Source organism: Temnothorax curvispinosus, unplaced genomic scaffold, assembly GCF_003070985.1.
Source record: "Temnothorax curvispinosus isolate PA1 unplaced genomic scaffold, ASM307098v1 QBEX01006657.1, whole genome shotgun sequence".
NCBI lineage: Eukaryota > Metazoa > Arthropoda > Insecta > Hymenoptera > Formicidae > Temnothorax > Temnothorax curvispinosus.
In genome coordinates, this window is record NW_020216437.1 from 1,278,614 (window position 1) to 1,294,264 (window position 15,651).

The 15,651-nt window shown below is 45.5% G+C and overlaps 1 protein-coding gene across 2 annotated transcripts in view; it reads right to left on the reverse strand.

Annotated features, from left to right (window-relative positions):
* LOC112456105 (nascent polypeptide-associated complex subunit alpha, muscle-specific form-like) overlaps positions 1-15,651 on the reverse strand; it is a 114,281-nt gene that overhangs the window by 48,211 nt on the left and 50,419 nt on the right. For both annotated transcript variants that reach the window (XM_025018420.1, XM_025018421.1), the window contains one exon: positions 1,887-2,122. In XM_025018420.1, coding sequence (XP_024874188.1) covers positions 1,887-2,122 — 236 coding nt within the window. The remainder of the gene's footprint in view (positions 1-1,886; positions 2,123-15,651) is intronic.

Sequence of the window (15,651 nt, forward strand, 5' to 3'; positions counted from 1 at the left end):
ATCGAAAACTAGCACAAGTGAATATTTTCGTACAATTAGTTACACACGCAGCAAATATTAATTACAAACAATTAAAAATGAAACATGACACTGAACAATGAGACAATGAAACAATGTAAATAATTATCAATGATGATTATTATTCTAATCCTTGTGATAGGCTAAGAGGCCATGAGGATTATATCATCAATTACATTATCATACGTTCGATTTATTGCCAGGCTCGACTATTTAACATTAATAAGCGAGTCTCGTTCGTATACATGAAAAAAATTGTCCTCCGCAAAACAGATATCAACGAACCACGCCTTCGACTGTGAGGAACACTTATCGGCAGCTGCGCACGATATGTCTCGGGCGAGATCCGTGGCGGCAGGAAATATCCCGGGTGCATTAATTCCCGGGAACAGATTGCATCTGAGATATGGTAATGAAGGCAACGCGTGGCGTAAGAGTTGACTCCTCTTCGTTCGCGGCGAGAGAGCGCGCCGTGACACTAAGAAGAACGAGAGTCGATTGGCGTAGAATAGGGTTCTCCCGAGAGCCGCAGTCCGGAGACCGCTGCAGCAGAGGCCACGGTAAATCTCTTTCTCGCCTCCAGACCTCTTCCTGACAAGGGACCGCTTCAGGCTCACGGCGCGGGCACGATCTCGTATATATACACCTACATTTCGAATAGGTCTCGCTCGACGCGACTGATACGAGCGACCAGGTCTCGATAGGGAAAATACACGAAGGCGTGACAACCGCGCGAGCAAGGGAGCTTCAAAATTAAACCAATCGTCTCTTTCAATGTAATTAGTCTTTACGCGATCGCAGCATGGCTGCATACGTCGTCAAATAAGATAGCAAGTAAATAATTAATGTATATTCACGCATAAATATTTTGCAGTCAAATAAAGTCCCAACGTTTTTTTTCTCTCACAATGTTATAAGAAAAGAGTATTTCAAAGCAAAAAAAATTGAATTACATAAAATGTATAATCTTTTCCTGAATAACTCTCAGCAAAAAAGACTAATCTTCTTCTACTTTTATTTATCGACTCTCTCAATTCGATTTCAGTAGATCTCGAAAGTTAATAAATCAGACTAAAGCTCGTAATACATACGGAGGATTAATTTCTTGAGTTACTACTATTCTTCCGAGACCTTCCTACTCGTACAACCCGCGTACCTGAGTCAAACTTCTTGCATGTCATAAACCGGCTATTCTTTTTACCGATGACGATCAATTTTTTATCATCGCAGCTCTAAGCATTGCTAAGCAGCCATCAAAAACTTCTCCTTTTTTTCTTTCTTTTTTTTTGGTCAAGTCGTTTACAGAAGCGTCCTGCAGGTCGACGAATGTCAACGGCGGGATGACACTGCGGCTTTCGACGGCGGTTGACATAGTTGCTGCATGGTTGGCTTTGAACGGGACTCTCCGTGTACACGTGTACGAGCTACCGCTCGAGCTACAGGCTACAGGAGCGATGGACTCTCTCGTCGAGGATATCTCCCGAGACCAGTGCACGTGTCCCGAAGTGGTACGCTCAAACACTCCACTTCACGGAAGAAGCCAAGCGGGTCTCTCTCTCTCGAAAAATTTGTACGACAAATCCCGCGTCCTCGCGGCAGCTCGCGTCCTTCTCAACGAAAGAAGGAAAAAAAAGGGGAAAAAGAATAAATAAAAATTCCGGACGACAGTCACGCTACGTCAATACAGTAAGGTAAGGCGAACGTCGTGTTTGCCTACGTGCGTAAAAGTTTCGTGTGCCGTGTCAAAATTTAATTCCGTCACATGGACTTTCTCGAAATCGGGTAATAATCAGAGGCAAAAGAGCGAGTTCGAAGTATAGGATATTAGAAGTGTTAATTACACAATTATAAAGAGGTTCTCCACTTACTTGGGTAGTGTCGAGACCATTCTGGTTCTGTCGCCTCCTACCCCGCGGAGGTCTGGGGGTTGCCGCACCAGACAGGTGAGCGCCCTGAGGGCTTCCCCCCCTGGCGTCGACCGCTGTGTTCGCTGCCAGGGTGGCCCCGTCGTTGTTTTCCGTGTGCGTACCTAAATCCGCCGCCTCTCCACGGTTGCTACCACGTGGTCCCGTGCCCGCGGACACGTTCTCACCTGACACCTCACCTGAAAACGAAGGGATATATCAAATTTCTGTCCGCTTCTCCAAAAGGTATTAAGAGCGCGCGAGTTTCTGGATCTTTTTGTCTCTAAAATATATTCCTTATCCTCGTTCGATCTTATCGAGTTATACGCACACAACGCGCAGGATTAAGCTACATATCTCCTGAGATACAAGACGTGATGACGATTTTAAAAGGCCATTAAGAGATTTCAAACGACCGAGCGACGATCCTGCCGGAATACATTCGACTCCAAATTCGGATATTCGCCGTATTTCAACCGCATTCGTCCCCTCGGGATGGTTCGAGTTTCGTAACGACGCGGCCGCACCGCGGCGGTCCTCCTCGCGCTTCGCGTCATAAAGCTTTCCTAACTTAACCGTCCTAACGTCGTCGCGCCGTGTAAACGGCCGTCTTTCGACACTGGGAATTTAGAATGAAATACATTAAGAGGAAGAGAGGGATAATCGTACAGGACGCGATTACACACGGTGGCGGCGCTTACCACTGGCACGGGAGAGATTTACGCTCAATAAATGGCCCTCGTCCCGGGCGCCATTATCTTCCGCCTTGATCAGAGACGCGCGTATCTAACCGAACGGCGACGAGGAGCGAAAGCGATCGAAAAGCAGCGTAAAGGCGCGGGCCGCGGCGAACAAGGAGAACCGACGGGAGAATCGAGGGGGTCACTGTCCACTCTCTGCCTAACATATCCAATAAATTCCTGTCATCGTTAAACGCCTGGAATTTTATGGAGGCAGTAACTCGTCCGCGTTGCCGAATTTACCGGCCGATACGATCGGCCGCGATTAATGCAGCGACAGTGCCGGAGCAACGGTGTCAGCAACGGTGCCGGAAGAGGTATGAGAACTTGTGTGTTTCATAGCTCATTTCGCACGATATTTTATGCATCGGTATATTTTCGTTGTAACGAATCTCGCCCTCGCGCGCGATTATAATTCCAACGCGACGTTTCGTCAGTCAACAATTATTCCTCGACAAATATTTTTCAAACGATTAATAACTTTCACCGTCTTTCACGGTGTACCGAGTGTATGAGAGACTTTTAGTTAACGATTTGCTTGTCAGAATTTTGTGTCCGGGCATTACCGAAGTATCCACAATAACGGAGAACAAGTGTTAATCATTCCCACATACAAATGTCCCCGCAGTAAAACCGAAGGCATCGGAAGTAAGCAAACGGACACTGCCGATCATTTTTATAATGCGTGGAGTTAGCACCTCCGACAGGCTCCGCGCTCGGCCCTCGGACTGCTATCGGGCTATATTCCTACAATCCGGTTGTGGAAGCGGCTCCGCGCGGCATCGAGCGGAATACAGGCCGAGGGTAGCGATCGTAAAAGCCACTTCTATGACACTCACTGCCAAATGTCTTCATTATTTCAAGTTAAAATATTTACAGCTGCCCATAAAAATTCCATTAGGCACCGTTTGCCAGTAGGAAAACCGTCGCCCTTCGAGAAGCGATAAAGCGTTCGAAGATGCTATCGAACGCGCACCTCGACCATAAATGACGTCCAAATAGTTATAAAATTGGAAAGTATGCGGGCAGTAAACATTGTACGCGTCACTTTGTGACGAATTGAGCCACTAACGAGAACGGTAAAGCGATAGGTACGTTAAGTGACACGTTCGGCGAGAGGTGTGTTTTCGGAATATATAACTTAATCAGTTTTAAATGAATTTCCATGACGTTGTCGAATCAATGATTTGTAAACTGTGATTTAGAGACTTTATAGTATCCAATTAATTATACCGTATACAACGAAGAGAACATAAAATACATGTTGATGAAAAGCGTAAACTAACCGTTAACTATCACTTAATAAAGTTGGTGAAATCATAACGTACGAGGAAACACAAATCTCAAATTCCTCGAATATAAATTTCTGTTTAATAGAAATAAGGAGTCGTGTATTGAGAATTGCTTCAACACTTATCTCTTGAACAGACGATTCTACAATCATCGCGTTTCGCGTAACAAGATTTTTTCCTCACATTTTCTCACGTTTTTTTGACGAGTTTTACGTTGGCGGTAGCGCTTCGATGGCACGTACGACAAACATCGTAACGACACTTCAGGAACTTTCAAGGCAGGAAGTCACTGTTTAAAGATCGTTCGCGTTTTATTGTTTAACTTCGGCTTGATGGCATTTACATAATCATGCAAAAATGATGTGCAGCTGCAGTCAGCTGCAGTCGCGAGATTAGTTAAAATCTGAAGTGAGAGACGGAGACAGACATTATAGAAGAGCATCTCTTCATTGTCACACGATTTTGTTTGACAATAAAGAAAATACAAATATTTTATAAAACAATATGATAAAATTAACAATGCAATGAGAATTTTCTGCAAAAATCCAAGTCAGATCATTAACTGGGTTATTTAAATTCTCAAATGCGAGTTCAGAAGACAAAGCTAAAAATTTTACAGCTGAATAGTTTGTAATAAATAATACGCCCTGAAAAGTTCGCCAGAAGACTTTGTTGCATGCGAATTAGGGAGGATTAGCAGCAGCGAGATACCTACGGTGAATACTGAGAACTGCGCAAAGTCCGAGTGTGAAATATCGTAACGACGTGTTAAAACGAACTAACGTGCAGCGCACGTATCCCCCGCGACAACACCCGCTCGGTGAAGCCCGCGGTTCGAGCTGTTGCATCGCCGGTACAACGAAAGTGCGAGAGACCTCCACCGCGACACTTGGATGTCCCGGTGACAAAGCGATAGATCAGTTCATAATCCAAAAGATTACAAACAAAATTTCCCTTTCTACACGTCATGTCAGTATTTTTCACTCAACGCGACGCACAATTAACAGGAAATAGAAAGTATAACGTGGAAAATGTATGTGGGAAAGAAAAGGAAGAAAGCGATGACAAGCCATTGCCTCGTCGCACAAAAACAGTAGATCGCCTCTGTGGTGATTTCATCCGATATATCGCGTATCTCCGAGACACGCGTGTAATTTACCGGTTTTAGCGCAGCTGCCTGGTTAACTATTTCGTTCCCGGGCGAGACAGGTTCCCCGCGAGAAAGAAAGCAGCCATCGGAAGACATCGAGATGGGACACCAGGAACTCATATAGTAATCGCGTACAGCATAGTCATAAATTATCCAGCGCGACCGCGACTAAAACGAATTGACCTTCGAGGTTGCGTACGAAGTGCCGCCGCGAGACGGAAATAAAGCCGCCGGGCCTCTCGCGCCGGGTCGCTGTTAATTATTCCTGCGTTAAGCCTTTAAGAAATTTCACCGAGCTGGGAATTTTTCCACGATCCCACCGGGCGAGATTAGAAGCGAACCGGGAAATTGCGTAAACGCGTCGCGCGACACGGGAATCGATCCAGCATCCATTTCCGGCATAGAAACGGAAAACGACAATACGACGCTTCCGTGCGACGCATTGTTCGTACGAGTGACCTAAAGATCCATCAGCGCGAGTTCTCATATATGTGAACGCGTGTGGTTTAACGCGTTTGATACGGCGAAGTCGAAATGCGAACGGAAAAACTGACTGGTGTATACTAAACTACACCGATAAGATCTAACGGATGAGAAATTGCTCTATTGTGTATCGGCATATTATTGATCAAATATTGGAAAAATTGCTGTTACTCTTCGTTACACGGATAATATCTCAGATTAAAGAATTTAATACCGCATCCGCTCCTCACGACGGAGTCGACTCGCTGTTCAACTTTCCCCTTCACACTCTTTTCCTTTTATTACCGTAACAACGATAGATCGAATCTCCCACGGCTTTTCGATCAGCCCGCTGAAAGCCGGATGCGGGCGCATACGCGGTCGTTTCTTCCGTTCGCACCCGGCCTCGGCAAGGCTGGCCGGATAGTTACATTCACTTTGCCGGAGCGAAACGAGCGGGTCTCCGTGTGCAATATGCGTGAAGTGTACGCGCGTACGCACGTCGTACGGACGCGTACGTCGACATCCGGGGTCGGCCCGACGCTTAATGAACGATCAAACCCGGTTCTACGCGTCGCGCGGCGCGCAGCCCGTCATTACCGAGCGGCGAGCTACCGCAGCGATGAGGAGCCTCGTCCTTTTCCTTTTTGTCTTCTTTTCTCGTTTCATACGCCCGACTTTTCCTCCGCGACCTCGCGTGACGAGCCGCTGAATGAAGGATGATTCTATTTTTCCGCCACGCACGAATCATCTCCGGGATCCTGGCAATCTTGCTGAGTCAAGCGATTTCAATAAGCGCCGCGAGCGATCCCATCTCGCTTACGAAATAAAAAAATGCTTCGATTTTTCATTTCCACCGCTAATGAAATGTGTACCGTGCATCCAACGGAAACGTGTCGTAACTTTGAACAGTTATAATTTTATAATGAAAATTATCGTAAGTATTTTCAATTTTTTGATTAGAGGAACTAAACATTGTAGTAGCATTATCGCGCAAACATTTCTCCAAAATAATTTATCTAATTTTACAAGAACTGATGTTTTACGATAACAAAATGGAATATAAAATTATTTCAGAACAGATGATAGCTATCATTCTTCCGAAAAGCATATGTGATATAAGATCGTAACGTAACATACGTGACATATTGTTCGTTACTATCGTCATTAATTATCACTGGTTTACGATAACGATTTATTGTCGTCTAGTTTATTATGCCCGTAGTAGATAACGATAATTGTAATTGACTTCAACGGTCGTGAGAGATGGCTCGAAGGAAGATCGGAACAACCATAACGATATACAGTATAAATACCGTTAATGCGATCACTATCGACTGTGACTGATTACACAAAATAATTTAAATTGTAGTCAAGCAAGTAGCTATTAGTTAAAAATTCTTGGAGCGATCAAACTTTTCTTCTCCGTATCATACCGTCAAAGAAAATAATATCCCATATATTTATATCCTAAAAAATAAAATAAAGAATCATCAAGTTGGTCTAGTTGAGAAAATAAAGTAGATGAGTAACTTTAAAAGGTGTCGTATAAAAGTGCTAGTTTTCTTTGCATAGGGACTTCCTTCACAATTAATTCCCGCGTAAGATCTACCGCGACACAAGGATAATACCTACCGTCCATGACGACCTTTAAAGGCCGGATTGGCGCGCGCGCGCGCGCATGGCCGGGAGAGCGCGAAAGACCGAGAAGAGGCAGGAAGAGATTACTGTCGCGGCGTTAACACGATCAACGCCGTCAGCAACCACGCGGTCGTTGCTGGATCTCCTCTCGGGCCGCTGTAAACCCGGCGTAAGTTATGCGCGACCGGGAGGGCCGCCTTGCGCGCCATTAAAGCGGGTTATGCCCATTTCAAGTGGAAAATCATAAGCACCGCAAATACGCCGTCATTACAGCAGACGCGCTACGAGCTCGCCACTTACTTTGTAATCATGACTAATGCATAATGTAGTAGCGACCGCGCCGCACACGCTCCTCGCTCCGTCTATGCACGCGACTCCGTGTGTGCACGCGTGCGTACACCTACGCGTACGCACGCCGCGCCGCGCCGCGCCGCCGCGATCTCGTTGGCGGTTTATACGCCAGAGGATACCTCTGGATATTAAGGCGATGGCACCCTCGCGAAAGGTGTTCAAAGGGAAAAAAGCGTGCTTGCCGCGACGCGGAATTGGATCTTGCGGTATGACATGTGTAACCAAGGACAAGGACGTAAGTCGTTACGTGACGTGCGTGAAATTCCAGATGCGTCGTTTAGCCATTTGGCAATGCCCGAGGACGCGACCGACGTCGTCAATTCGTTGCCGAATTTTATTTCTGTACGCGTCTTAAGCAAAGAAAAGGTGTTAAGAACTGCGAGAGATAGCCAAATGCATACAAGAATCGTAAAGGTATAAATTCTCCCATTGTAACGTGTCGGTGTGAACTTTTCCTCTCGTTCGCCGAGTCTGCCGATCGATAACGGCCGCGGCTCCTAGTGAAACCACGTCTTTGTCCCTTCGATGTGCGTAACCTTGGTCGTGCGGAGAATGGTCGAAACAGCTGTTTCAAGTGGGAGGCCTCTCGCGAAACACAATGGCGTTCACATGAGGCGCAAGCGTTTATTAGCCGACGGTTCATGGAGGTGCGGGAGGACGTGGCGATTTATAACCAGCAACGTAAGTAAGCAGCAAACGGCCGAGAAACGGCAATAGCTGGACACGCCATGGCACGGCTCGAAGGTCGCGTGACGTCGATACGATTGCGTCTTATTAGGAGTCACCGCGTGTTCGACTTTACGTAGGAACGCGATACCTGCGCGCCGACGCATTCCTGCAACTAATTAGCTCCCGTTGTATTTGTCAGAACATTCGCTGCGTGCAACGACGGGAGAGAGGAGATTCGTACGCTGCTTTTCATCTTCTAACTCTAACTACGCGTTTTCACGTGTATGTACCTACTACGCCCCAGCATGATTTATAGGTCCAGCCCTCTCTCAGTCTCTCGTCATCCTACGCCTTCGTCGCCTTCCTGCCATTTCCTTTTCCTTCTGCTTCTCGCAGAGGAAATCCGCTCGAAAAATAATGGGTGTCAGATTTCTACGGAATAATTTTCTGTTCCGTAAGCAATTGTATTTCGCGTGGAACAGCGAAAGGCGTGTTTCCTTGACTCCCTGGGAAATTTAGTATTTATACATATATACGTCATTTCTATTTGTTGGCGCGTACAAATGCATATTTCACAAGCAGAAAATTTTCAATACAACTTCCACGGAGAGTCACGTATGCGCACGTATTACGCTGCACCTTTTATCTTCTGTTTTTACGATCCGCCTATACGTTTCTCCCTTCCCGTCTCCCTTGATGCGCGGTGTGCACGGTCTTTTATGGTCGCTCGCCAAGACATCGCGGCGATGGTGACACTGTACGTCCGTCAGGGTCGCGCACCTGTAAGCAGGTCAGGTTGCGCGACACTATACGCTCGGCCGCTACGAAGGCTCGTGTCGAGAGGATATATGGCAGATGGATACACGCTAACATTAATTTATATGCGTAGAGTGACGTTTCTTGAAAATTGCCATTTTGATACTCGATAAACTCTCAACTTGGATTGAGACTCAATTTGGAATCCATACACAAATATTTTTTTAAGTAAAATTTTTTAAATTCAAATTTCTTTACATTTTACGTGTATTCGCTTGAAAAGGAATAGATATCAATTTAATCAATTTATGAAATCGCAAATCACCGCTTCAGAGTTAATACCGTTAAATTTTATGTTCGCGAAGAAATTCTTTTATGAGCCGTTAAAAGATATAAAGAGTATAAAAAGACTCAGATCGCTGATTCCTCCCCGCGATTCGCTGACGTTCTATCTGGCTCTCGCGTTCCCTTCGAGGTCGGAGCGTCCGACGAGGACCCAGAGGCTTGGGGTACAAGAAGAAGATATTCTTCCTGCGGTTCGCCGCCGCTTGTTCCGCCGGTGGCAACGGGCGAGCGGTGACCTCCGTACCCCATGGGAGCAAGAAAGACAGAGGGACTCGAGAAGAGAGCACACACCGAGAAAGGCCCAGGAGGAACAGGAAGAAAGAAGAGAAAGAGAAAAAGAGAGAGAGAGAGAGGGAGTCAAGGTGCGTTCCTGCGTGACGTAGCTTTCGCAGGCCATCACGCATATGTTACCCTCCGCGAGGGACACGTACGCGCTTATAATACGATCCGCGGGGTCATTCCACCGAGTCTTCTCGGACACCTCTCTTCAGCTTCACCGTCGCCGTCGCCGTCGCCGTCCCCGTTGTCGTGAACTTTGTTCCACGTTCCTCATCCGTTGTCTCTCAATCGGCGTTCTCTCTAAGCCGTGCATTTCTTAAAACGCATCCGCATGCATATGCGTTCGATCATCACTCATTTGTGTTTCAAAGGAAAATTTCTCTTTAAATCTAAAAAAATATTTTCTCTGTCTAAATTTCATTCTTCTTTTACCACAAAAGTGGAACGTAACCCACGTAACTCTTGTCAGATAAAAATCGACGGTACTTTCAAGATGACGAACCAACCAGAACGATATTCGCAAGACCTCTTGAATGAATCTCTATGATTCTCTCTCCTCCAAAAATAACGCGAATGAAACTCGCAAAATTAACTTATTCTTTTAATGTGAATGCGTGTTGTCTCGTGTAAAAAAATGAAAATATTCTTACGCGCAGAGATTACTTAATTAGTTTTTCTCTCGTAACGAAGAGAATGCTCACGCGATAAATCGAATTTACATGTCGAACACGCGGTGGAAACCTTCCATTGCATCGTACGTCCTGGCACCGTTTCTCTCCGTAGCTCTCTGTCTTTTTTCTTCCCGGACACGTACGTTTAACAAGAGAGCGAAGCAGGTTGCGGGCGGATGACAAACAAAGAGCGCCGTGACCTCGTCGCCTTGTGCGTGAGGTGCGATTAGCGCGAACGACTCTCTCGCACGTGCGAGCGAGCGAGCGAGCGAGTGAGCGAGCGAGTCGTCGCGTCGGGTCGGTCGCGAAAGATGTGGGAGGAAGGCAAAGAGAAGGAAGCACGCGCGAGACGTAGGAAGGATAAACGAAGGAAGGAAGAAGTCGGGTACGTAAGCCGACCAAAGGTCGAGTGCTGACCACGAGTCATCTCTTGCGACAACTCGCGCTGCTGTTAACTTTTGCGTGTCCCGCTTCCAATGTCGCTGCGTTGTGCAAAATAAAATGTAAAAATATCTTCGACGTGTCAGTCGAATTTCTCGAGAAATTGTGCAAAAATGCAAGAATACAGAAGCAATATTGCAAAAATGTAAAACAAAAAGAAAAAAAATATATATATATATATATTCTGTATATTGTGTTTATTAGTCTATATTAGTGTCATGAATTTTTGAAATCTATCCGATTAAAGTCGATACGTCTGGAGATACAATTAAATGAACGTTTTTGAAAGGCAGACGTGTGACAGGTCGCGCGCAGATAAAACACAAGGCAACCACGCGCGCAATGAGCGATTAGCGTTAGATTATCTCACCTACGAAGTCACCGAGAAGGTCAGAGCGTGACGATAGAAGAACAAGAAAAGAAGCGACGGACTGGAAGCGGGTACTTTACTCGATCAAAGGTCGAGCCTCGCGCATAACTTGCCGTGGCATCGATAAACGAGTTCCCTATCGCGCTTTCCATTTTCGCTCGTGGGGATGGCATCTCGCCATATGGCGGATGAACGAGGCACATACGGGGAATTAACGTAAGAAGTTATTGACAAATAGATAGGTAACAAATAATAAGGCTATTAAATTCTCATTATTCCGCGCTAAGAAGTGTTTTGACAAACGCAAGGAGAAAATACTGTGCGGAGGAGCGCAATCGTGATGAGGCTGAAAGATAAACGGTTAAATGCAATCGATTTGTAGAGGCTACGAGGTCGAAGTTGGTTGTGGGATGCGACGAAAAGCGCGAATCTAGCAACGATAATCGTTTTTATCACGAGCGATTATGACCGTTAATTAACGCGCACTCGCAGCATCATCAGTTCGATTTTTCTCCTCTGAGCCGTATGTACATGCCGCTAATTGCCACGTGGCGCAGGTGACTGGAAGAACGGAACATCTCGACAATGAAGCTCAACAGGTTGCCGGCGGATAGTAGCGAGCTCGACTACTGCTGTACGAGCCGGCAATTAGCACGGGCAATTCTTTCGCGTACATAACATCGCTGAGGAAAAAAACATGAGGAAACGCGCGAACGCATCCGCGTATAGAGAGTCTAAATCACTTCATTACAAAATCCTACGACAAAAAAACGCAGTACTTTCGCAAAACAAGATTGGAAGAAGTGCGATGGAAGAATTAAATTACGAAATAAATCAATGCATTTTTAAATGCATTGTTCATCGATATACCGTTAACGTATCCCTCGTACAACCATCGTCCTTCGATATTACAGTCTGCAGTTTTATGAAATAATGATCCAAGAGTCTCCGGAGACTTTTGCGGAGGACTGTACGCTACCGAGTCCCGGCAAGCAGTTAGCATTAGGCACGATGACGAAGAAGGCCAGGGACTCGGTGAGATGATAGCGAGCGCGTTCGCTGACGGCTCGCATCGGTCACACCGCAGGTGACTCGTCGCGGTTGTGAGCCTGGCCTCTGCCCGACCCACGTACCTGATTCTATCCGGTGTCCTTCTCCGTCATCTCTAACTCCCGTTTTCTCCCTCGTGCATAGAGCGCGAGAGGTATCCGCGAGCTCTAGTAAACAACGGGGCCTTGAATACCTCACGTGTACACCAATTTTTCATATCTTTATTAAGAGAGCATGATAAATCGTTATCTCTGTAACTGCTAATTTCTGTAGATAGAATATATTGCGCAAACGCAATTTCTGGTTATAAGAATGGAAAAATCCTATTACACTATCGCACAGAACGCGCGAAAATTGTATAAACTATCGTTAATAAAAGAGCCAAGCTTTTTACGTGTGTGAGAATCTGTTCCTCGTCTTTTTCTTGCATCCTTGTTATAAATTCGCATCCGCGCGATCGCTGATTACAGACTGGATATATTGCGCGTATAAATTCCTAGTTGACACCGGGAAAACGCTACGCGCTCCGGCCGTTCGAACGTCGGTGAACGTCGCCGAAGGACCTGCGACCTCTGCAAAGTTAATGATACGCGCGAGTGGATGATCCTTATATAGAGAGCGGCGGCAGAGCTGCCCGCGTGTGTGCTCGTCAGCACGCATCATTTCGAGTGATGTATTACTCACCGAGTGTCATCAGAAAACGGTTATGTGACCCTGGATAACTCCCGACGGTCGTACACACGCGGCCACCTCGCCGCGGATCGCGCGCGTATTTCGCGTCGCCAGCGAGTATACACATTTCGCTTCGTCAGCGTTCACGGCCCGATCACAATTGATACGGCTACGCGAGCGATCGCGCGCCTCCAGCTCGGCCCTGCGAGAGCTTTTATCTACGTGCGCGAGAATAAATAAAGCCGAACGGTACAACGTGTGTCTTTCACGTGCTGTGATTTTTATCCGTAGCCGTAAAGGAGTTGGGGTATCTCCTTAAAGGGGCTCTTAACGAAGCGATAATACGTCGTAACCATAGACAAAATACGTAACGGTAGTTGAATACCGGTTCCCTTTGTGATTTTATGATTTCCGTTTGCGACTTTCTGCCGTAATTAATGCTTCATTGATTATCTAGTTAAAACGATGTGACAGAAAAATATATGCTCTCCCGAAAAAAAAGAATCAGGCGTTCATCAATATCTTATAACACGATATGTGATTCAATTTACGAGACCATAGTAGCATCACAGTAATTTTCTTAATCATTTCCTTGTTAGAACACATTTTTCATAGGCGCTAGTTTGAAAGAACTAATCCAAATTAGAAAATAGAGTAAAATGTCACGTATTTTTTTTTCTCTTAAAGAAATATCGTTCTTCTCGTTCAAGAGAATCTCCCGGGTCGTGGCCACATCCCGAAAAGCGTGACCGATCCCACCGATTACAGTTTCGTTCGGCGATATCGTAGCCTAGCTAATTAATCGCGAGCATGTCGCGCATCTGTTTGCTTCTCGAACAGAGGGGAATGTAAGTAGAACGACGGGCCACCCACGACAGGCCATATCGTTCGCTAACGTAAATTAGCGACTTATCGTATCACCGAGGTCATTAGGCTTCTCGACGGCTAGCTGAACTGCGCGAACCTCAAAGACGCGATCTCGTGATTACGTTTTAAAGGCACTAACCGTCAATAACGGCAGAGTCTGGGTGTTACAGAACTTCACGTAACTGCGAAATACGATTTATTTTTCTTGCCGCTTCGGCATCCCTTAAAAACTATGGAAATTAATTCTCCGAAATAAAATAACCATAAATAATATGATCGTTCTTTCATCTCCGTATAATTAGGTTTATGAAAACAAGAAAAACAAGATTTTTATTAATACATCGGAGACTTTCAAAAGATCGTTATCATATAACATTCCGCATAGCCTTTTTGTCAATATGCTGTCATAGGTTCGAGATGTTTGATTAATCGAAGCCTATCAAACGTACAAAAGAAAAGGTTTGCAAACTGAGTGCTCCTGTAACGCGTGGGCGTGTAGATAACTGCAGAAGCGACTAAATCGATTTACTGTGTCGAAATCACACGGGCGTCGGTTCGTAAAATAAATCACGCGTAGTAAAGTGGAAAGACTGGTTTCTTTCGTAAGATTTCGAATACACCCGGTACAAAAGTTACCTGGGGCCTCGGGTCTCGAAATTCTCCCTGACCCGAGGAGAGGAGAGTGGTCCAAAGGTCGGCGGGCGAGGAATGTGTCGAGAGACCAGATTATACTTCGCTAATGAACTTCTGCGCCTTCGGCCGTGCGTGATCCAGGTAACAACTAAACAACGCCGAGGAAAATCAGAACCATCGTCTCGGCATTTGTTTTCTATTACAAGGGTCGGACAAATAAAAACTTAAGTGCGAGAGAGACTAGCCTATAAGTTTTCGAATTCCAGCGACCTTTTACCCGTTCCCCCGTCGTACACATGGAGGGACCTCCATCTTTTTCACGAGAGAACGAGAGTATACGAGAGAAGAATTGGTAGGTCCGCCGATGAACTCGTAATTACCAGCTAAATCGAAGGAATAATCTATTACAACCGGTAACAGATCATTGAAATGATATGGAATTAATCTTCTCTGTCTGGACTATTCACATAAGAGATAAACACAATGTTTAGAAATCGATTTATAATACAAGACATTTTTAAATAGACATAGTTTTAACTTAAGCAAAATCGTTCACGCAAGCTATATAAAGGAACTTCTTATCACGAATTTCTCATCCAATGAGATCAAACGATCGAATGTCCGTTAAGCCTTGTGTCCACGATGCTAGAACTGCGTTCGAGTTTTGGTTTACGCCAATCAACTTGCAGCTCTTACAGACAAGTAGCAGTTTCATTGGCTTAAACCGAAACTCGGACGCAGTTCTAGCATCGTGGACACAAGGCTTTATGAAGCGGATGCTTGATAAGAAACCGTTAATCGGCGAATTTCAACGCGATACTATCATCAATATTATTTTTAATTACGCAAGTCGTCTCATTATAGATACAGCAAAGACGCTTCATCAGATATAAGCATCTAATACTAGCGTGGTCACGTTTTGATATTGAGAGTCGATATCTATCGGAATGTGCCGGCAGTCCGTTCAAATATGTACAATGTACTTAATGTCAACGAAACTATAAATCTAACGTAAAATACACAAATTTAAACATCTTCAAGATTGCTTACAGAAATTGTTGGTCACAAAAGAGACAGAAAAGACGAAGAGTAGTTACGTAATGCGGAGTCTCTTTCTACGCGAGCAAGAAAAATCGTGGAGAATCACTAGATGGCATTAGGCAAATGAAAGCCCGAGCAATTAAATTCTCACTGGAAGGCAGACATATGTTACCGCGTGTCTGACGCCCGGCGGTCACGGTGATCGCGACCTCGAGATCGTTGATATCGCGCATTACGCGACAAATCGCCGGCCTTCGTATGCACAACTCTCCGGCCGTAACGAGAGATTTGCCGATTCG